The sequence below is a fragment of the Pelobates fuscus genome, chromosome 4 (assembly GCF_036172605.1).
Source record: "Pelobates fuscus isolate aPelFus1 chromosome 4, aPelFus1.pri, whole genome shotgun sequence".
NCBI classification, from domain to species: domain Eukaryota; kingdom Metazoa; phylum Chordata; class Amphibia; order Anura; family Pelobatidae; genus Pelobates; species Pelobates fuscus.
The window spans coordinates 274656284-274680222 of record NC_086320.1 but is presented as its reverse complement, the minus strand read 5'-3'; the positions used below and the strand labels follow the sequence as shown (position 1 = coordinate 274680222).

The following is a 23939-nucleotide window of genomic DNA, read 5'->3' as shown; positions in this document are numbered from 1 at the left end:
TTAATGTTACCAACTGCTATGTGTGTGGAGGTACTAACATGGGAGACCAATGGCCTTGGGAAGCAAAGGAGGTAATGTCCGGTTCTGAGGCAGTTGACCAATTAATATCTACACAAGCCGATTATCATATGAGTGTTAGAGGTAAATCTGAGTGGAGATTAAAGACCTCCATCATAGGTTATGTTTGCATAGCAAGGAAAGGAATGATGTATAATACTTCTGTAGGAGAATTAACTTGTCTAGGGCAAAAAGCTTATGATGATGATACAAAGAATACAACTTGGTGGTCGGCTTCAAATGTCTCAGAACCATCTAACCCGTTTGCTAGATACGCCAATTTAAAGGATGTGTGGTTTGACCTATCCATCACATCTACCTGGAGAGCCCCAGCAAATTTGTACTGGATCTGTGGTAAGAAAGCCTATTCGGAGTTGCCACAGGACTGGGAAGGGGCATGTGTGTTGGGTATGCTCAAACCATCCTTCTTCTTGTTACCTATTGAAACAGGTGAGACTTTAGGTGTTAAAGTGTATGATGTGAATCATAGGAAGAAAAGGGGACCCATAGAGATAGGCGCCTGGGAAGATAATGAATGGCCTCCCCAGCGTATTATAGATTATTATGGGCCAGCCACGTGGGCAGAAGATGGTACCTTTGGTTATAGAACCCCTATTTATATGCTCAACCGTATTATACGATTACAGGCGGTGGTTGAGATTATTACTAACGAGACATCACAAGCGCTCAATCTTCTAGCGAAGCATAATACCAGGATGAGGACAGCAGTCTACCAAAATAGATTAGCCATGGATTACCTTTTGGCAGTAGAGGGATGTGTATGTGGGAAGTTTAACCTGAGCAATTGCTGTCTTCAAATAGATGACGAAGGGCAAGCAATAGCTGAGCTTACTAGCCATATGGTTAAACTAGCGCATGTGCCTACTCAGGTATGGAAAGGGTATAATCCAAGTAGTTGGTTTGGTAGCTGGTATGAGTGGTTTGGAGGGCTTAAGGCAGTGGTAGGTGGAGTCCTACTGATTTTAATGTTGTGTCTACTCCTGCCGTGTCTTATACCCTTAGTAGTTAGGTCTGTGCAAAGCCTGATAGAAAATATAGCAGAGAGGAAGGCTGCTGCACAGATAATGGAAATCTATAAATATGAGGCTCTAGATCAGGGAGAACCAATACAGGAAGATGAGTGTTGAAGATTCACATCATAAGATAAGTCTGGTCTGGTTCAAGGTGACTTGCGGTGTATGCAAACTAAGGTTAAGTGATGCCTCAAGTAATTGTGAAATATCAAGAGGCATCAAAGGGGGGAATGTGGTGGAATCTCGGTAAAAATAAATTTAGTAGGCCGAGATTACCACGTGGCATGTGTACGTGCATATGCTGACGTATCGATCAGTTGGTTGCACGAGGCAAGATACGATCAGTAGTGTACGGAGCATGTGCAAGAATACAGGATATAGTATTCCCCTCCTCCATTGTGCTGGACAAGCCATGCGGTCAAGCAGGAAGTTAATTCTTATTTGTGTTGATTGGTTAAGAGAATGTGCGGGTGGAGCTTAATATGGGAGGAGTTATGTGCCTATATAGGGAGCCTGCACTATTGTCCGGGGCTCAGAACTTGCTGTATTTTGGTGACGTTAGTCCCTCTGAGTCCCGATCGGTGATCCAATAAAGAATCTCTTCCTTCCTGAAGAAACCTGTGTCCATCTCTCTGTGCTTCGCTTCCGTCAGTTTCTCCGGTATCATGATCATATAATGTAACTAAACCCCCATTATTTTTGTCTAGATTAGGTGTTTAAAAAAATAATAATCTGTCAGCATTGAAGTTGCTGTTAAGTGGATAAGTGAGTGCACTGGATCTTGTGTATTGTATGTGTGTGTGTATATATATATATATATATATAATAAACAATACACAAGATCCAGCGCACTCTCCTATCTACTAAACAGCAACTTCAATGTTGACAGATTTTATTAGTTTTTAAAAGGTTTTTTTTTAAAAACACCTTATCTAGGCAAAAAATAATGGGGATTTAGTTACATTATATGATCATACATTGCATAAGCCTGCCACAACGTCAATGTACCCCATCTTTGGCAGGTCCTACTCTCACAGTCTAATGTCTGCTCTTATGAGATTAACCCACTTACTTGGGAAAAAAATTCCATCTGAGGCTCTCTGCAGTACAAGGCTAAATAGGGACCTGAGATGAGGCACCTGTGACAGGGAGGGGTGCAAAACCAAGGAGTTGGCTAGACTCCCAAATATATACATATGGAACATGGGGGGGTGGCTGCACTCACCTGAACATGCTTAAATGGGGTGCTGCTGGGGGCCATATTATACAATAAACAATACACAAGATCCAGCGCACTCTCCTATCTACTAAACAGCAACTTCAATGTTGACAGATTTTATTAGTTTTTTAAAGGTTTTTTTTAAAAACACCTTATCTAGGCAAAAAATAATGGGGATTTAGTTACATTATATGATCATACATTGCATAAGCCTGCCACAACGTCAATGTACCCCATCTTGTGTATTGTTTATTGTATAATATGGCCCCCAGCAGCACCCCATTTAAGCATGTTCAGGTGAGTGCAGCCACCCCCCCATGTTCCATATGTATATATTTGGGAGTCTAGCCAACTCCTTGGTTTTGCACCCCTCCCTGTCACAGGTGCCTCATCTCAGGTCCCTATTTAGCCTTGTACTGCAGAGAGCCTCAGATGGAATTTTTTTCCCAAGTAAGTGGGTTAATCTCATAAGAGCAGACATTAGACTGTGAGAGTAGGACCTGCCAAAGATGGGGTACATTGACGTTGTGGCAGGCTTATGCAATGTATGATCATATAATGTAACTAAATGCCCATTATTTTTTGAGTCACTTCGGCCACTTTTATTGCTGTAGGGGTAGACAAAAGAACAACATAAGGACCCCTCCACTTAGGCCCTAACGGTATATTATTCCACTCTTTAATCCACACTTGGTCTCCTGGATGGTAACTATGAACAGGGGGATAAATATTAACAGGTAATCTATCTTGTACCCATTTCTGTACCTCCTCCATAGTTTTACCCAACTCTACAACCTGCTGCCGGGTAATTCCTTCTCCCAACTGACTCAAATCCCCCCTTAAGTTACCAAGTACGGGAGGTGGACGCCCATACATGATTTCAAAAGGAGAGAGACCCATCCTTCTGGTAGGTGTACTTCGAATACACAACAGAGCTATAGGCAAAAGAACATTCCACTTAAGTTGGGTTTCCTGACACATCTTTGCCAACTGATTCTTAATAGTTCTATTCATTCTTTCTACTTTACCAGAACTCTGAGGTCTATATGCCGTATGAAGTCTCCACTTAATACCAAGCATATGAGTCAGTTGTTGTAGGCACTGGTGAACAAAGGCTGGACCATTGTCCGATCCTATAGAGCAGGGTAGTCCATATCGGGGTATTATTTCTCGTAGCAGGAATCGCACAACTTCTCCTGCTTTCTCTGTACGAGTAGGACATGCTTCTACCCAGCCTGAATAGGTGCACTACTAGTAGGTAGCGATGTCCACCAGATTTAGGCATAACTGTATAGTCAATTTGTAGATCGGACATAGGGAGTCCCCCCATATACTGAACTCCTGGTGGCTTTACTGGTCCTTGCCTTACATTAATTTTAGCACATGTTACACATCTTCGTACAATGGCTTGAGTTAAGTTGGACAATCTTGGTATGTAGAAATGTTTTCTGAGAGATTCTTCTGTACTTTCTCTTCCAGAATGTGTCCCGTTGTGATAATTTTGGACAATTTCTACCGCTAGTGATGCTGGAATAACTATTCTCCCATCTTCTAACTGATACCATTTGTTCTCCAGGTATTTTCCAGGTTCAGTCTTTAACCACTCTTCTTCTTGAGCTGTATAAACTGGAGTCCATTGAGACAGTGGAGTCGGTATAAGAGCAGCTATATGTTCCACATATTCCTGTCTTCCTGATTCAGCGGCACGCTTGGCTGCATTATCTGCCATCCGATTTCCTTTGGTTACATCACCATCGCCTCTCAGATGCGCTCGACAATGTATAATACCAACTTCTTTCGGTTCCCATACTGCTTCCAATAGTTGTAGTATTTCAGCTGCGTACTTGATTTCTTTGCCCTCTGAATTCAATAGTCCTCTTTCTTTATACAAAGCTCCGTGGGCATGAGTGGTTAAAAACGCATACTTGGAGTCTGTGTAGATGTTCACTCTTAAACCTTCAGCCAATTGTAACGCTCGTGTTAGTGCTATCAATTCTGCCTTCTGTGCTGATGTTCCTTTTGACAGTGGCCGAGCTTCTATCACCTTGTCTATCGTTGTTACTGCATATCCTGCATAGCGAATCCCTTCTTTCAAGTAACTACTGCCGTCTGTATAATATTGGACATCAGGGTTCTGGATGGGAAAGTCACGAAGATCTGGTCTACTTGAAAATACTTCATCCATAACCTCCAAACAATCGTGTTGACTTTCAGTAGGTTTCGGCAAAAGGGTAGCTGGATTTAAGGTATTGACAGTCTCTAAATGCACTCTTGGGTTTTCACACAACATTGCTTGATACTTGGTCATACGGCTGTTACTGAACCAATGATTGCCTTTGTAATCCAGCAACGTCTGTACTGCGTGTGGGACTCGCACATAAAGTTCTTGACCCAGAGTGAGTTTATCGGCTTCAGCTACCAGCAGGGCGGCTGCAGCTACGGCTCTTAGACAAGGTGGAAGACCACTGGCCACTGCATCCAGTTGCTTAGACATATAGGCAACAGGTCTTTGCCATGATCCCAAGTACTGTGTCAATACTCCCACAGCCATTCTTCTTTGCTCGTGTACATATAGGTAGAATGGCCGTGTGTGATCAGGTAGACCTAATGCTGGGGCACTCATCAAAGCCTTCTTCACATCTTCAAATGCCTTTTGCTGTTCTGGGGTCCATAAGAAGGGGTCGTGTTCTGTACCCTTGATAGCTGCATACAGAGGTTTTGCCAATATCGCGTAACTGGGAATCCATATCCTACAGAAGCCTGCTGCCCCCAAGAACTCTCGCACTTCTTCTATTCTTGGGTATTGGTATTTGGCACACAGCTTCTTTTCTCTCTGGCCCCATTATTATTTGACCTTCAGAGATATGGAATCCCAGATATTTGACAGTTGGCAGACACAACTGAGCCTTCTTCCTAGACACCTTGTATCCTGCCTTCCAGAGAATGTGTAGTAGATGGTGTGTTGCTTGCTGACATATTTCTCTTGTAACTGCGGCTATCAAGTCATCTACATATTGTAATAACACACACTCTCCTGGGATGGACTTGAAATCCAGTAAGACTTGACTTAAAGCTGAACCAAATAGGGTAGGTGAATTTTTAAACCCTTGGGGCAGTCTTGTCCAAGTCATCTGGCGTTTCGAGCCCGTTACAGCATTTTCCCATTGGAAAGCGAAGATACATTGGCTTTCTGCAGCAATTCGGAGGCAAAAGAAGGCATCTTTGAGGTCTAAGACATTAAAATAGGTAGCCCCACCCGGATTTAAAGCAAGCAGGTTATACGGATTGGGCACAACTGGGTGTATACTTACAACCGCATCATTGACTGCTCTCAAGTCCTGCACAGGGCGATACTCATCTGTACCGGGCTTTTGAACAGGCAGCAATGGGGTGTTCCAGGGGAAGTACAGAATTTTAGGATACCATACCGTATGAACTTATCCAGGTAAGATTGAATATTCTTCTTAGCCTTCTGCAGGATATGATATTGCCGTAGGCTCACTGGATAAACCCCAAGTTTTAGTTCAATTCGAATGGGTGGAATATTGCGGGCCAGTCCTGGTGGGTTGTTCTCTGCCCAAACTCCTGGTATGTTGAATAAGGATTCATCACTCTTAGGGTTTTGGCTAGTCAACACTGTATAAAGTCGCCACTCTTCTTCCTTTGGTACGGATAATGTCATAATACCTGAAGGTCCATTAAACTTTAAGGATGTTGTTCCGTTTGGTAGGAACGTAATCTGCGCTTGTAATTTGGATAGCAAATCACGTCCCAGCAATTGGACTGGACATTCAGGCATGTAAAGGAATTGATGTTTTACTACGTGGCCTCCCAATGTACAGAGTCGACTTTTAAGAACCGGTTTTGCAGCACTCCTTCCAGTTGCTCCTATTACGGTGATAGTTCTTCCAGATGGAGGAGCAACTAGGTCAGTCACCACCGAATGTTCAGCACCAGTATCAATCATGAATACACTCCTTTTTCCCCCTATTGATACATCGACCATAGGCTCCGCTCGACCAAGGGGGATGGAGCCCGGTCGGTATCAATAGTCTTCCATGACCGTGTCAGCCAATCCTACAAAGTCCCTGTCTTCTCTATCGCGGGATCTCTGTGCTGCGGGATAATATCTGTCTTCCCTAACACTACCTCTGTTATTACCATTACTCCCTCCGGGGCCTCCTCTACCTCTCGCTCTACCTCTAAAGTTTCCATATCCTGCCCTGGGTTGGTCTCTCTCATACTGCTCTCTTTTTGGACACTCGCTTCTCCAATGCCCTTCTTCTCTACAGTATGCGCACTGATTCCTACTCAGGGGTTCCCTATTCCACTTGCTATCGCCTCTATCCGGGCCCCGTCTATCTCCGCCTGCGATCGCTACCGCTAGCATATCCGCCTTTTTACGCATCTTGCGCTCTTCCTCTTTCTTACTCTCCGATTCCCTATTCATGTAAACCTTATTAGCTACCTCCATTAGTTGGGTGATGGACATTCCTACAAACCCTTCTAACTTTTGTAGCTTGCGCTTAATATCTCCGTAGGCTTGGCTGACAAAGGCAGAGTTTACCATTCGGGAATTCTCAGGGGCTTCCGGATTAAAGGGGGTATACAAGCGGCATGCCTCCAATAATCGGTCATAAAAGACACTGGGCGGTTCATCACTTTTCTGTAACACCTCAGCCGTCTTAGACATATTTATAGCTTTCTTCCCTCCGGCTTTCATGCCAGCAATTATAGCGTCTCTATAGGCTATTAAATGAACCATATCTCCGCCATTAACATTCCATTCGGGATCAGCGTTAGGATAATGGGCTGTGGCCCATGCTGCTGGATTAGCTTGGTTTAATGTACGGGCTTCTTCTTCCAGCGCTTTAATGGCCGCTTGGTTTATCCTAGTCCTCTCCTCGTTGTTAAACAATGTCATTAGTAATTGCTGGCAATCAGCCCAAGTAGGATTATGCGTCTGGACTATCGAGGTGAACAGGTCGGTCATGGCTTGTGGTTTGTCAGTGTATGAGGAATTATGGGTTTTCCAATTTAAGAGATCGGTAGTTGTGAACGGGACGTATACGAAGATTGAGTCAGCATATACCATTTGACCTTCATCATTAAGGTGTGCTGTGCCGGGAGCCAAACGAAGTGGCATTTGATAATGTTTAGGCTTTAGGGTACCAGTCAGTTGTCGGGTTAGTATAGGGCTTCGTTGAGGTGCGTCGGTTAGGGGTTCCAGTCGAGGGGTAGTAAGGCATGGGGATGTGGAAGCTTTATTGTGGGGAAGGTCGGTGAATAAAATATTCCGGGCCGGGCTAGAGGAAGCCTGACCGGAAGCTTGATATGGCGCCAAATCAGGATATGTGGGTTTAACGGGGGTTGGTACCGGAAGGGGAGGTTTTGTAATAAGGGGATGGACTCTGAACTAGAGGAAGTAGATGGGGACAACGGGGAAAGGGGTGTAGAACTTCCTGTATCACTTCCCCTTCCTCTTCCTGAGGAGGAGTAAGGGGGAGGCATAGGGATTTCGGACTCAGGGTCGTGTCCAAAATGGGCGTAACCATGGCCCTAGTGGACAAACGAGTCCTGGCCACCAAGAGGCGACATTGCTCCTCGTGGCATATTCGGATCCATCTTGGCGAGTCGTTTACGGCCTGCCTCCAACAATCAATGTATGGAAACTGTCCGTAAAGTTCAGGCTTACCTGATACAGCCACGTGTACACGCTGTACCAGATTAGGATCTAAACTGCCACGTGGTGGCCATGCGGCAACCAAAGTAGGCCATTCCCTAGTACACAATGTAATCAAACATGCAGGAGACATTTTAACCCCAAAATCACATTTTGTAAATCCCTTTTTAAAATTCTTTAGCATACATCCTAATGGATCCAAAATCGTCGAGTCCGATGCGCCCATACTTATCAATGGAGCGTCGTTTCCAACGAATACTATACGCGCACTCTATTCAATGATCACACCCGTTCCCTCGGCAACAGCACCACGTGGTACAGTTACCAAGTGAAATGTATACAATAACACAATAAAAACACTCAAGGAATTCCCGTACACACACAGCTGTTACACCAGTCACTAAATAATAGATACTATGCCCTTTGGCGAAACTATACCGTTACCACGCTATAATTCCATATATATGAATTACCCGTCTATAACATACCCCAGTAACATTGTCTTTACAAACAGTAGTTACAGTACGGTTAGCATAGGTCAAGTACAATTTAAGGTCACAGTACAATTAATAGTGGTTATGGTGTTAGACATGCAATAGACGACAATTATTAGTATTCATATACAGTGTCAGTAAATATACAGGGTTATGGTACCGTGCACTATAATACAGCTACAGACTATTAACACTCTAGCTAGACGGCAGAGCTCACGCTATCTAACAAGATATACACGCTACTAAACAATCTTTAACACATATACAATCCCAACTAATCTATTGGCCAGTACCTTGATGGACTACCTAAAACTATCTACATCCGTTTTGGTTAGCCACACTGCCCAAGCACCACATATAGCGAACTAGAGGGCGAAATTTACAACAGAACCCTCTTAGTCTATCTACTCTATCAAAAGTCTAGTGGGTTCCAAATTTACACGCCTTCCCACTTAGCCAAGATAGGTTGAGAGCTAGCGGACCGAATTTACACAGACGCCGCTTAGTCTCCCGGTCCCTCCGACCTAGCGAACAAAATGTACACCCTAGAACGCTAGTCTAGACAAGACACCGGTGTCCGGCTAGGGCTATTTACACAGAACCCCGCCTGACTCCAAACCAAATTAAACGGTCTTACTAAAGAGCGTTCAATTGAGCGGTGCGCCTTCGCTCCTTCCCTCCACTGGAGGGGGCAGATTCCGTACACAATTCAAACCCCTTATGGGCCTACCGCACAATCGGTATACCCCTAGTGGGTCCGCCGTCTAAAACAGCGGTCGTCTTACCTCCTCGTTCCTGAACCTGAGTTCACACTCATCGACGGGGACACCCCAGCACTTACTATGTAGAGGCCGATGATCTCCTGGACAACAGACCAGTGGCGCCGAGACGAAGGGAGGTCCACGCAGAAGTTCAGGGGTGCAGCCGTAGAGAACGTGGGCAAAGATAGACCGTCTCACGCCTCTGCTTCTCAGCTACCGTTGAACGATGAGCTTCCCGGCCAATGCACCAAATGATACCGGAGAAACTGACGGAAGCCAAGCACAGAGAGATGGACACAGGTTTCTTCAGGAAGGAAGAGATTCTTTATTCGGTTCACCGATCGGGACTCAGAGGGACTAGTGTCACCAAAATACAACAAGTTCTGAGCCCCGGACAATAGTGCAGGCTCCTTATATAGGCACATAACTCCTCCCATATTAAGCTCCACCCGCACACTCATAACCAATCAATACGAACAAGAACTAACTTCCTGCTTGACCGCATGGCTTGTCCAGCACAATGGAGGAGGGGAATACTATATCCGGTATTCTCGCACATGCTCCGTACACTACTGATCGTATCTTTGCCACGTGCAACCAACCGACCGATACGTCAGCATATGCACGTACACATGCCACGTGGTAATCTCGGCCTACTAAATTTATTTTTACCGAGATTCCACCACAATTTCATTGTTTTTTTTTGTGACCATGTGCCATGTTTTGTTTTATTATTGTGCCATTCTGTTATAATTTACAGTTAAATATAATCCCATAAGAAATAAAAGAAATGTGTTTTGCCTGCTAACTCATGTTTTCTTTAAAAATTGTACATATATTACCAATTCTCTAAGGGTATGCAAACTTTTCAACACAAGTGTGTGTGTGTTTATGTATGTGTATATGTGTATATATGTACATATACATATACAATCTGGCAAATTTCAATGTGCAAAAATGGAAAAGGTGAAACCCACATAAAACCTGTACATGGGGAGTACTGTTATACCTGTGAGACATTGTTAAATACAAATATGTGTGTCTTATTGCAGTAAAAATTAAATGTTATGACATTCACAGTTAAAATGTCATGCAGAACCTGAAAAATAACATTTCTTAATTTCTCACAATTTTTTTATGTAATATTCAAATAAAATTTGTTTCATAAATAAATATTTGATGTGAAATGAAAGCCCTGTTTCTCCTGAACAAAATTTAATATACGTGTGGGTGCACTTAATATGAAAAAGATGGATTATGCTTGAAAAACATATAAATTCCAGGTTTTGTTTTGATCAGAATTTATACAATTACCTCCTTCCTTAAGGGATTAATGGGGATGCTACCCTAATTTTAGCAGCAGCAGGAGATGATCCATTGGACAACTTTATATGTGCATAACCAAATTTCTTAAAAAATATATACAAATAAAAACTATTAAATTAATGCAATAAAGAAAGTCGTGGTGGTCTTCTTGGTCCAAAACGTGTTTCACCTTGTTAGAACAGCTTTTCAATCGGCAAAGTGCCTGCTGCTCTATGTGCTTTAAATATCCCCATCTGTGTGTTGACCACCAATCACGAATGCAGATTGGAGAGGATGTGCTCGACAGCTGATTGCCCTTAGTAATATGGCCCCAATCTGTGACGTTGCCACGCATTTTTTACAATTACAATATATACATCTCACTGTATTAAACTGTATTACACTATGTGTTTTATTCTTTATAGCATTGCATTGCTGTTTTAACCCCTAGGGACAAGTGTATGTTGTTTTGCACTCTATGTTTGCAACTAGTGGTGAATCTTTTACCACATAGTTTCTATCTTTATCTATTGTATTGTGGTAGGGTTGAGTCCCTATAACTATGTGGTAGCTGCTACTTTATAACTTTATTTGCACTTTATTGTATTTGAAGCACAGAGCACTTTTTCAGTATATGATGTATGTTTTTTTGTTTTTTTAAAGGACTATCCCAAGCACCATAACCACTGCAGTGGTTATGGTGCCTCCCCCCAACCTTTGTAAGTAGTAAATTGTAGATTATGCTAGCTTTAGTGTACCTATAATCTTAATTTTATTAATGACAGGAGGTGAATATTTGCTTAAGTCTCTCTTTACTAGAACTCCACAGCAGCAAAAAAACACAGAGAGTAAACAACCAATCAGAAAATAGTAAGGAGACCATATAACTCCCTTCCCAACATTCCATTTCCTCTTTCGAGCTGCGACAACAAACACAGTCAGGAAAAACATAACACAATATAACAATAACGGTCCATCTTGACAGGAATAACGATTCACGTAGAAACTGTTCAACCGAATCGAAGACCTGAACTTGACCTCATCTTGAGAACTTTACACTGAAACGAGAGAAACAGAGTCGAAAAAAGCGATTAGCCAATGAAATGTACGTCTAAAGTCATGTAGCCACCCAACACAATTTTGTAGGAAACAAACCACCAAGTCTATCGGCCCCGCCCCAGGAATTGAAAATACTGAAATAAATAATCACTAGAGAAACTGACCAGTAGTATAATTCTTTATTCAAATAAACATACAATAACAAAAGAAAAAACAAGGGTCAGGAAACGAAAAGGGTGGGAAATATTCGCCTCCTGTCATTAATAAAATTAAGATTATAGGTACACTAAAGCATAATCTACAATTTTATAACATGACAGGAGGCTTCATATTTGCTGTTTCAACGCTCATTCAGGAGAGCCAACGATGCATGTTCCGCCGGTCTGAAATAGAATCTCCGGAAGGTGTCCTCTCAAGACCAGTCTGCTGAAATTCGAATATTGGATAGGGAAGCACCCGCTATCAGTGCACCTGACGCTGCCGCACCCCTAACCGAGTGAGCACCAAACGATGATTCCACGCCGGACAACGATAGTAGCCATCGGATCCAGCGAGCCAGGGTAACGGTCGAAACTGGTTTGTGTGGGCATACGTAGGATATCAACAGCTGTCCCTATTGAGAGGGTCGAAGCGGTTTGGTAATAGCCACATAACGAGACAGGGTAGAAACTACACAGAGTCTAGAGGCTTCTCGAAAAAAAGGGTAGAAGACTGCAGAAGAGTCAGATTTGGTACGCCTCGAGAAAAAGAGAAGGCGTTAACGTCAAAAGCCCTAACTTCGGAGACCCGACGAAACGACACCAAGCACAACAGAAGTGCAAATTTGGCCGACAGTTGTCGTAGAGAGAGATCCTGATTCTCCGGCCAAGACTCAATGAAATCCAAGACCCGGTGTACGTCCCAGAGCGATGTATATTTAGGAGCTGGAGGACGCAACATTCTGATCCCTCTCAACAATCTACAAACCAAGGGATCCTGTCCAATCGGCGTCCCTTGAAGAGGGACATGAGCCGCCGAAATGGCCGACCTGGCCACGTTCACCGAACTATACGATTTACCTTGGTCAAATAGATGTGAAAGGAAATTCAGTACGTTGGAAACAGGTGCTGTAAAGGGATCAACACTCCGTTCCAAGCACCAACGACACCAAACGTTCCAGGCGGATAGATAACATCTTCTCGTGCCTGGGGCCCACGAGTCCCATAGGAGGTCTCTAGCAGATTCCAATAGTTCATCGACCTTCCAGGTACCCCGGAAAGAGTCCAAGCCACCAAGTGGAGATGGCCCTCTAGAACGAGGGGGTGATGGTTGCCTCGAGTGTCTGATAGGAGCGTCGGCAAGGATGGGAGAAGGAGCGGATCCCGACAAGACAGTTCCAGCAATTCCGGAAACCAGGCCTGGCCCTGCCAAAGAGGTGCCAGCAACACTAACAATACCTGTTGATGCCGTAACTGGAGTAGGACCCTGGAGATCATAGTGAACGGCGGAAAAGCATAGGCTCCCTGTGATGGCCAGTCTTGAAGGAAAGCGTCCACTGCTGTGCACGTCGGGTCCGGGAGCCAGCTGAAGTAATTCGGAACCTGGAAGTTCGTTCTGGATGCGAACAGGTCCACCGTGAATGGGCCCCTTTGCCGTGCCACTTCGAGGAAGACTTGCCGATGTAGTCGCCAATCGCTGGCATCCCTCCAGTGTCTGGAGAACCAGTCTGTCGTCAGGTTCGATACTCCTGGAAGATACTCCGCCTGGAGAGTGATATTGCATTGAAGGCAAAAGTTGGATATCTCCTTCGTGACTTCCGTCAGTGCTCGAGAACGGGCCCCCCCAGGCGGTTGATATACTGCACTGCGAGATATTGTCCATCCTCAGTAAGATGCAGCAATCCGACAGATGACCCGCAAGGCTGCGTATAGCGAACGACCCCGCAATCATCTCTAGGCAGTTGATGTGAAATCCTGCCTCCGTGTTCGACCAGGGGCCTCCCGTGGAGGCGGTCGTGCAAGTCGCACCCCAGCCCCACAGGCTTGCGTCCGACTCTAGGACAAAGTCCGGGGTCGGCCCGAAAATCGCCTTGCCTTTCCAGGCCGACATGTGCAACAGCCACCAGTGGAGCTCGGTCTTGACTTCCTGAGTGAGGGGAATTCGCTGGTCGTATGAGGGTGTCCGGCGCAGGAAGTGTGCTTTCAGGCGCTGCATGGCCCTGTAGTGAAGGGGACCCGGATAGATGGCTTGGATAGAAGCGGACAGGAGGCCCACTACCCGCGCCAAGACCCTGAGGGGGATCATGTCCTGGCGTAGAATTCGTCGAATCTCTTTCCGAATGGCCGTGATCTTCATCTGGGGAAGTCGTAGGATGCACTGAATCGCATCTATCGCGAAAGTCAGAAATTGAACCACCTGCGTCGGCGTCAGGGCCGACTTCTCCTGGTTGACCACAAACCCCAAGGATTCGAACAAGGAGACCGCGAAGGCCGTCTGAGATTTCAGCCTGGAGGCGTCCTCGCAGAAAGGAAGCAAATCGTCCAGGTATATCAGGCATCGAATGCCTCTGGAGCGCATGCATGCGGTCACCTGTTTCAGTAGCTTGGTGAAACAGCACGGAGCCGAGCTGAGGCCGAAGGGGAGGCAGGTGAATTGGCATGGCCTCCCTTTCCAAACGAATCGTAGAAATCGACGATAGTCGGGCGCCACCGGAACGGACAGGTATGCGTCCTTTAGATCCAGTCGAGTGAACCAATCTCCTTGATGTAAGAGGTCCTGTAGGAGATGGATGCCTTCCATCTTGAAGTGGTGGTAAGAAATGAAGGCGTTCAGATTTCTCAGGTTTATAACCGGGCGGAATTCTCCTGTCTTTTTCTTGACTAGAAAAATTGAGCTGAAGAAACCGCCTTCGTCCGGAGCCCACTGAACTGCCCCTTTGTCGAAGAGGGTCTGTATCTCAGCATCCACCAGGGCCTTTGATTCCCTTGATGATACTGGAGTCCGGGGGCGGGACTCCTGAACAGGTGGTGAATGGAAATCTATAACATAACCCCGGACCGTTTGGAGGATCCATGAGATGTCTCTCCACCTGTCGAGACAAAAACATAATCTGCCGGCATGCAAATGCCTTTGATAAACATGTGGTGTCATGTGTCTCACCTGAGGACAATCTGCCTCGACCACGTGCACGGTTTCCTCTGCCACGGTCCGATCTCCAGGAGGTGAAGGACCCCGAGCGGTAGCTGGGGAAGAAGGATGGTGTTCGGGATCGTCGTTGACCCGAAGGTCAGAAGCGGCTGGAGGCACGACCCCTCTGCCTACCAGCCCTGCCAAAAACACGTGCAGACTGAAAACGAAACACCCTTCTCATCGAAGACTGCGCCTTATTCAGGGTAGCATAGAGGTTAACATGCCTCTGGAGCTCCTTGATGAAGGGTTCCCCGAATAACAGGCCCTTGGCCAACGGGCCCAACTCCTTTGAACCCATCTCCGACAACTTAGCGTCCATGCGCATGAGGACCGCTCTTCTCCATTCCGTGCATAAGGCCGAGTTGGAGTTTCCCAGCAGGCAAACTGAGCGCAATGCCCAATCTATGATGGCAGTAGCGTCCAGGGGAGAGCCCTGTGTGACAGCCTCGTCCGCCATGGTAAGGATCCGCCACAGTGGCCCCAGAATGTCCAGCACCTTATTCTGTGCGAGGCGGAGGTTGCGCTCGACCCCTTTCTTGGGATCGCAACCAGTCCGCGTCAAGTAGGTGGAGACCATCAGATCAAATTCGGGTGTCACAGCGACCTTGTCAGGCGAGGTGGGTCTGGGGCATTCCGCCCTCAGCCTCTTTCGAACTGCCCAGTCGAGGGGTCTGCGAACCCAATAATGAACGAACTGGGCCAGATGTTCAGGCAGAGACCACTCGGGAGACCGGGGGTGCCGGATGTTGCGTGGGTCGAAGAGGGGTTCGCCTGTGGCGTCCAAGAACACGTCCTCCCCGAGGGGGGCGTGAAGGTTCTCCTGTCGGTATGCCCATTCCTTCGAATCTTCCCCACCCCACCCGCCTTCGTCCTCCGAGGGGGACTGATCCGCCAGCCATTCATCTAGGACGGACAGAGGCGCGGGGAGGATGAAGGCGGGTGGGGTGGGGAAGATTCTGAGGAATGGGCATACCGACAGGATGCCGGTGAGACCACCTTGGAGAACCTTCACGCCCCCCTCGGGGAGGACGTGTTCTTGGACGCCACAGGCGAACCCCTCTTCGACCCACGCAACATCCGGCACCCCCGGTCTCCCGAGTGGTCTCTCCTCCTCTTCGGGGAAGTATCTTGGGCGTGCTGGAGATGAAGCAGACGCCCGCTTAGGTCGCTTAGCAGGAGCCTTACCCTTCCGGGCAGTAGGCTCAAGGCCTGGCTCCAGTCTGGAGAGTCGGGGTTGGACTCAATCAGCGTGCGCTGAGCCTCCGATATATCCCTATCTTGAGATGACTGGTGTCTAGCGCGTGAGAGCGCTTTCTCCACAGAAGGTGTCAACAGTATGGCCACAGAGGACGCCCGTATAAACACCCCCATAAACAGTTTAGGCCAGCGGCCGTTGGGGGTTAGGCACGGTCAGCGCCGGCTCCGTAATGGGGTATTGACAGGGTGGTCCAATCGTTAATCACAGACAGAGCAGGCCGGTTTAAAAGGCACAGACACAGCAGGACGATCTTATGGGCACAGACAAAGCATTCCAATCTTATGGGCACAGACAAAGCAGGCCAATCTTATGGGCACAGACATAGCAGGCCAGACTTATGGGCACAGACATAGCAGGCCAGAAGTATGGGCACAGACACAGCAGGCCAGTAATATGGGCACTGACACCGCAGGCCAGTAATATGGGCACAGACACAGCAGGCCAGTAATATGGGCGCAGTCTCAACTGGCCAATAATGTGGGCACAGACTCGGCAGGTCACATGTGCACTTGGTGCTATATATGCATGAGCTCTCTCAATAAGATGAAGAGAAAATGAAGAGAAAACCCCCAAACCTAATCCATCAGTAATGATTAAATCCAAAACCATGAGTAAATAGTCATGTATAGGTAAAATTGGTAGAGCAGAAACATATACCTTTAAAAAGGAACCCACAAGGATAAACTGAACTTAGTATATATAGCACAGGGACTGAATACAGCTTTAATTATATGTAGTGTCCTGCACAGTACCAACATAGAAATCCAAAACATAACAGTAAACGAGGGGGGGGGTTCCCAGACCACATGCAGGCCTGCGGTCGCGGTCTATCTGTGTGGGAAACCCCCTCGCCGGAGCACACCAGGGAGCCCGGCATCGAAAGTACTAAACGGGCGGGGGAGGGGGCGAGAGCAATAGGAGCTCCCTTCTCCGCCCGGCGGACACACGCGGCTGCGGATCGAGGTGGCCGCGAGGTGCGGCCACGTGTAGAAAGCTCTGGTCGGCGGGCAGAGCGCTCAAAAGCGAGCGCCCCGCGACCGGGGTAGAAATCACACACAGGACCGCTGGAGACGTACTCCACGGTCCCGGGGGCTCTGGGGGATCGGAGGAGGCAGAATAGACCAGCCTCCAGAAACCCCCGAGCAGGAGAGAAAACCGCACAGAGAAAAAAACGTGCAAGCAGAGGGGACAGTAATAAGGGGAGTGAGATCCCCAGAGAATGCAAGAAAAAGAAACAGAATAGTCCCCAGACAATAATTTACACAATAAGTAAAATGCACAAAATACCAAATACATAAAATATATAGATCCCAAAGCCACCAACTAATAATAGCAGGAGGCAGTGGTGCTGAGGGAGCTGACTGTTCTGTCTCTGCTCCCCCGTAGCGCTTTACAATATTATGAGAGGGGGGGGGATTTGACTATAAATAGGACAATTACAAAAAACGTACAGGAATGAAAGGTTGAAGAGGACCCTGCTCAAACGAGCTTACAGTCTATAGGATTTTTATGAATAATTTTCTAGAAGTCTGTCATAAAAAATGTTTCTCCCCGGTACCTAAAGCTTGCTACCTGTGATGCTAATGTGACAGTGAGGATGTTTCACTTTTATGGTTAAGGGAAATTATTGCCCAAACGGACTTCACTGTGCAAATACAATTAAAAATAATTAATACTTAGGAAACATTCACTGCTTTTTGTAACTTAAGTAAATGTTGGTTTTTTTTTTTGGCTTTTTTTAAGATTGTGTATCAAAATGTATGGACGTGAGCGTCACCCCGGATTTTCAAATGGAGCTGTATTTATACAGGGGTATTTAGACGAACTGCGGACTGAACGGCATCGACTTAAATTATGCCTGGATGATGGGGTAGGTGAAGACTAACGTGTTATAATATGTATATAAAATCTCAAGTTAATTTATTGATACTTGATATATATATATTACGTTATTAAATTCTCCTCAAGTTCTTGCTAAAGTTCCATCATGGGAGAAGCAGATTTTATAACTTATCCTAGACTCTTTCAGTGTGGCATTTTAGTCGTTCGAGAAAGACATGTATGTTATAACACTAATTATAATTCTAGAGGTTAATTATTTGACATAGTTAATAAAAACCCTCTTTCTTTCTGACAGCCAAAAACACCATCTTATTTAAGGCCGCAGTTGTCATCTGCCCGGATAGTTCCTGCAGATCCGTCATTAACTTCTGGTACAGTAGCTCAGCTCCATTAATAATATTTTTCAGTTCACCATATAGGTTTACCACAAGCACCATGACCACTTTAGTGATTTGAATTAGTCATTCATTTATCTTAGCATCAAAAATGTCATCAGATAACAATAATAATAGATAATAGATAAATGAGAACACATTGCACGATTTAAAGAAGAAATAAATATTGATGCTTAATACATGTTGAAGAAAACTTATCTAAAGAATTACGCTATTCACATATTCAAAGAAGTCACTCATTTTAGCTTAAGTTTACCTATAGTTGTTTGTTTTAATGTTATCCTTATTATCATATGATTTCCAGAAAAGATTTGGCCAAGGCCACCTTCCAGAAAGAGAAAGTCTTCACGAAGGGAGATGGTTATTACTATTGACAAGACAAAAGAGCAAATTGAGAGAGAAAGGTAAATTATATAAGTATATATAAAATTGTGTATCATTATGAAAGTATCTGAAAGTATTTTGATAAGTTTTATTGTGTGGGTGCATGGTAAAAACAGGACCAATTTTCTAAAATACAACAAACTGAGAATTGAGTAGTCTTTAATGCAAGGGCAAGTAAGCTACCAGAAGAATTCTAGCAGTTTCATACATTAAAACGATTAGCAAGACTGTTATATTGTTATAAATATATATATATATATATTAAAATAAAAAAAAATATAAATTTGTATATACCGTAACTAATTTTCTCACAATGATAATAAATATATTTTTAAAAATATATATTTCATACAGGTTTTATCCACCACATATGCAAACTCACAAGCAGCCTCCAAATGCCTAGAAAACCACAGGTAGTCTCACCATTCACATGTACATCTCCCAAAGTGGGCATGTCAGTATGATGTCCCTTCAGGCCAGCCCATGCACAGAGCTGTGCTGAAGAGATGTCCCATAGGCAAATTGCCCTATGTTTGTTTAACCCCTTAAGGACACATGACATGTCTGACACGTCATGATTCCCTTTTATTCCAGAAGTTTGGTCCTTAAGGGGTTAATGCAGTGCAAGCAAATATAAGGACATGCTTGCTCTACATTTGCTGGTGACTTGTCTCTGGTGTTCTCATACATGGAATACCATACAAAAGAAGAGGGACAGTGGTGAGGAGAGGATTTTTGGTGTGAGTGTATTTTTGGGGAGGTTGCCTGTGGTTTTGTGTGAGTTTGCAGGATGATTGTGAGGTTGCGTGTAGGTTGGGAGACTGCCTGTGGGGTTGCATGATGATGTTGGCTATGATAGTGTGTGTGTGTGGGGGGGGGGGGGTCTGTTTTTGTGGGGTTGCATGTGTGTGGGGATGCTGCTAGTGGGGTTGTGTGTCTGTGATTGTGGCTGTGTGCGGTGTAATCTGTGTGGAGAGGGTTGTTATTCATGTCATTTTTGTGTATAGAGACTGTAGCATATGGTGTTGGGGATAGCTATTGTAGTGTGTGTGTGTGGGGGGATGGGATTAGGCACTGTACTGTATATGTGAGTTGTTATGGGCTGTGGTGTATGTTTGGAGAACATGTGCTGTAGTGTATGGGGGACTGAGTGTAGTGTGTTTGGAAGGAAAGCAACTGTTTGTGAGAGAGTGGGGCTTTAGTGTGTAGGAGGATAGGGATTGTAGTGTTTGGAGGAGATAGGACTGTAGTATTTGGGTGGGATAGATGCTGTAATGTTTGGGGAGTATAAGGCCTGGTTTATATGGGGGGGGGTAGGGTTGTAGTATGTGTGGAAAATAGAATGCAGTATGTAGGGTAGGGTCTATATTGTGTGGTAATGTAGTAAAAAAAAGCACAAAAACATTTTTTTTATTAATAAAATCAGTTTAAAATGATTTCCTCCTCTCTCTTGCTCACCTAGGACCATGGAGGGGAATGCTGTACCCTGGTTGTACAGTAGGTTATTCAACTTGCCTGCACATCTGAAAAGTGCACAATTCCTATTTCCCCCCCAGCTTGGGGAATATATCAGAGGGTTGCTGTAGAATCCTACAGAGACCCTCTAATACCGCTGACAGAGAACTTGGACTTGGACTAAGCCCAACAAAGGTGCAGTTTCCTGGCACACCTTTCACCCAAGCATTAGATCATTGAGTTTCTCACAAGCTATGCAGCCCCTTCTCTAGGAAGTTACTAATGTAGAGTAAGTCCTGCAGGGACCAGCTAAGGAGAACCTTTAAACTCTCTTGTTGGCCTTCTCCCATGGCCATCATCACCTATTGGGCATTTGCCTGGATTGCCTGATGGTCATTCAGTATCAAGGCAACGCCCCCGCCAGCACACAGCCCCTCCATGACGAGTGCCAGACCAGTCCATCTGTCCCTTTATGTAATTGATAATAATAATTTGCTATTTCAATTTAATAGATAACAAGAGTTTTTAATAATTTGTTTGCAAAGAAAATATAAAAATCCTCTTCACGCACACTAAACTGACAAAGAGAGCAGAACAATAAGCAAACACAATCCAAGCTATCCCTGTCATGATTAAAGGAACATTCGCACCCCCATAACTTGAACTAATTTAAGTGTTTATGGGGGGTAGAGAGCCGGACACTGACTTACCTTCAAGGATTAAAACACTTTGCAACAGTTTAACCCTGAAGTTGTGGCTCCAGTTCCCAACACTATTGCTTTTGGCTACCTAACACGCTATCTCAGCAATACGAGGAAGGTTCAGTCAGGTGGTCAGTGATAGGCCATCAGATAGCTCTCAGACTATCAGTGGCTTGTAATTGAGAGAAATAGAAATATGGTGTCTCTCAGTGGGTGGACAGTGATGGGTTGAGTGCATCAGCTGATGCTCTCAGTTTATCATTTGCTGCCAGGATAAACCTTTCTTATCCTTTGGAGGCAGAGAGTAAGGAAGCCAGGTGGGAAGTATGGTCAGGTGTCAGAGTCCCATCTTCAGGGTTGAACTGTTGCAAAATGGTTTGATTCCTGAAGGTCAGATGAGTTTAAATTGATATGGAGGTGGCACTGTTCCTTTATGGCAGAAAAAGGAATGGCATCCCCAATGTTTTGACATTAAACTGTTGCTTTTATGAAAGGTAAACTGGACTTTATACAAGGCCTTATCTTTGATAAAGGCAAAGTTTGATGCTGAAATATTGGGGAGTCAATTTTTTTCTGTAGTAATCACATGAAGAGCAGGCATTGCTGGTATTGTTTCTTTATCAATTTAATGTATTTTTGTTTAAATAAAGTGAACTTTTACACATTACGCTCCCTTCACAGCTCAAGAATGGGATAATGCATTGCTCTGGCAACATAAGACTTCCACTAGCTCACAATACCAAGAAACAAACTATAAACTGATCGCGCTATGGTATAGGACCCCGACGGTGTTACACAGGATCTTCCCGACAATACCCCCGACATGTTGGAGGAGGAGAGAGGCACGACATTACACATATGGTGGGAGTGTAGCACGATTGTCCCATACTGGGAGATGATTCGGCAGAAAATATCCGAAATCCTGGGGGAGACGCCGAATGGTCGGTGGCCCTGGCGCTCCTACATATCTCAGAGATGTCGATAGCGACATAAAAAAATAGATTTTGCGCCATTTGCTCAACGCGGCAAAAGCCCTGATCCCGGTTTACTGGAAAAAAAAGAGACACCTCGGGTAGAAGAGTGGATCCACAGGGTAGAGGACATTCAGGGGGCGGAGGCGATGCAGGCCTCCTTGCTCGGTAGGGGAGACAAACACATAGAGAGATGGTGACCATGGTTTGTATTTGTGTCCTGCAGCCGTTATGATGGGAGGCGAGCTGTGGGGGGGCACGCGGGAGGGGGCCTGGCCCGCGGGGTGTGACCGGACCTGTGTGCCCTACTTTAACCTATCCATCCCTGACGGGGACCCTAGGGCCATCATGTCCTACCAAAATACATGTGGAACTAGTCTTAGTGCTTTTGCTCTTTCTCTCTTTGCAACCTCACTTAAGACTATAGCTCTTTATCCTTACACATACACGTACATTAAGATTACAAACACGCATATCATGGAGCTGAGCCCACACCCTGACGGGGACCATTATAGGTGTACATAAAAGGAATACACGAAAGCCTCTCACTTATGACAACCACAAACCCTACTCATGTCCCAGGGACACTCACAAACACTCGGAGGACTGAACAACTAGGCGGCAGTGGCCGACGGACACGTAAGCTATAATGCAATTCTCACCCTTATATCTGGGACCGCTTATGCTGGTAGCGAGCGGACCTACCAGGGCCGCAAGGGGTTCGCTGTTAAGCTGGTGTACCCGATCTGGCCAAGACCCTGAAATCACATACCACCAGTCTGGTGGCATATACCAGTGGGTTTGCAGGGATGGATCACACTAGAAGGGTGTGAGGTTCTTCAGAGAGGTCCAATGCCCTATATGTAGGTACCAGTGGGGGATGGGAAAAGCTGTCTTCAACCATATCGAGCTTGTTGATATATGATTGTCTAGGAGAATTAAAATTGCTATGAACATCGGATAGTGCACTTAACATGAATCGGATCTTCATACCTTATATACAAACAGGGCCTGCATGCCCGTAAAATGTTTTTTTGTCTGTATTGACTATTTCTGTTCTTAATCTTCTATAACAATAAAGCAGATTGACAACCAAAAAAAAAAACCTTTATACAGTACACTTTAAATGTTAATCTTATTACTATACACTGCAGGTTTCATAAAGGACTGGCACCCTTATTCATGTTGATATAAATTTAGAAGTAGTGTAATGAGTTGTGTTTATTTTACAAACCTAATATTTCTTTTGAACTTCCTATGTCTTATTTAATTTAGGAGGATTCACAAACTGAATGTTGACGACATGTCTGACAAGCTCCAAGTCACTATACAACTAATAAATGGAGTAACCCGGATGGAAAATAAAGATCTGAACACAACGGTATATTTATATAATATAACTGTGATAATCTGCATGGATGTATACCAGCAATATATGGTCTTTTATAGTGTATACAGTGAACCTGCAATGCCATCTCTGGCTATATATAAATTAATAAGGCCCTGGGGAGTCAGCACAGCTAAACGGACAAGGGCACATGTATGAGTGTGGGGATGGTGCTAGTAATTGGCTATATGTGTTTAGGGGAGTGGTTATGGGTTTATAGTGGGGCAGGGATCATCTTACCTCAGTGCCTTTTGGGATTCTGGCCAGCAAACATCTTCCCTCCCACCCACCCTAATTTTCTGTTTTTGTTCCGTCACAGCTAGCGGGGAGCGTGTCCTTGCCAACAGGGTTGGGGACCAGATGGAATGTCAGGAGATGGACATGGTGGGTCTCAACCTCCCCTGCTCTGTAAGGTAAACTTTTAAGTTACCGAATAGGACGTGCCCACCGAGCAAAAAGCCGGCTGGTGGTAGAGCATTTAAGATGATGGGAATTTTTGGTTTGGACGAGGGGGGAGGCGAGACACCAGTGGGTAAAGTTTTGGTGCATAGGCACCTGGTTAAGTTCGTTGGCAAGGACGGTTATTTAAGTTGGAGGCTGTAGGGCAATAAGTGTAATTTATATGTTAATTATGGTATGTATATGTATATATTTATATGTTTATTTATATTTGAATGAAAGAAAAAGAATAAAGTTCGGATGAGTCCTACAGTTGTAAGTTTAATAAATGCTGTGGCCTGTTTCATCCAATATTCGTTGTTTGTCA

The 23939-nt window shown here is 45.0% G+C and overlaps 1 protein-coding gene across 1 annotated transcript in view; it reads left to right on the top strand.

Annotated features, from left to right (window-relative positions):
* Nucleotides 1-17794: 17794 nt before the first annotated feature.
* LOC134609434 (uncharacterized) overlaps nucleotides 17795-23939 on the top strand; it is a 31710-nt gene continuing 25565 nt past the window's right edge. Inside the window, exons 1-4 of the mRNA XM_063453110.1 lie at nucleotides 17795-17908; nucleotides 18176-18251; nucleotides 18580-18679; nucleotides 23062-23167. Coding sequence (XP_063309180.1) covers nucleotides 17795-17908; nucleotides 18176-18251; nucleotides 18580-18679; nucleotides 23062-23167 — 396 coding nt within the window. The remainder of the gene's footprint in view (nucleotides 17909-18175; nucleotides 18252-18579; nucleotides 18680-23061; nucleotides 23168-23939) is intronic.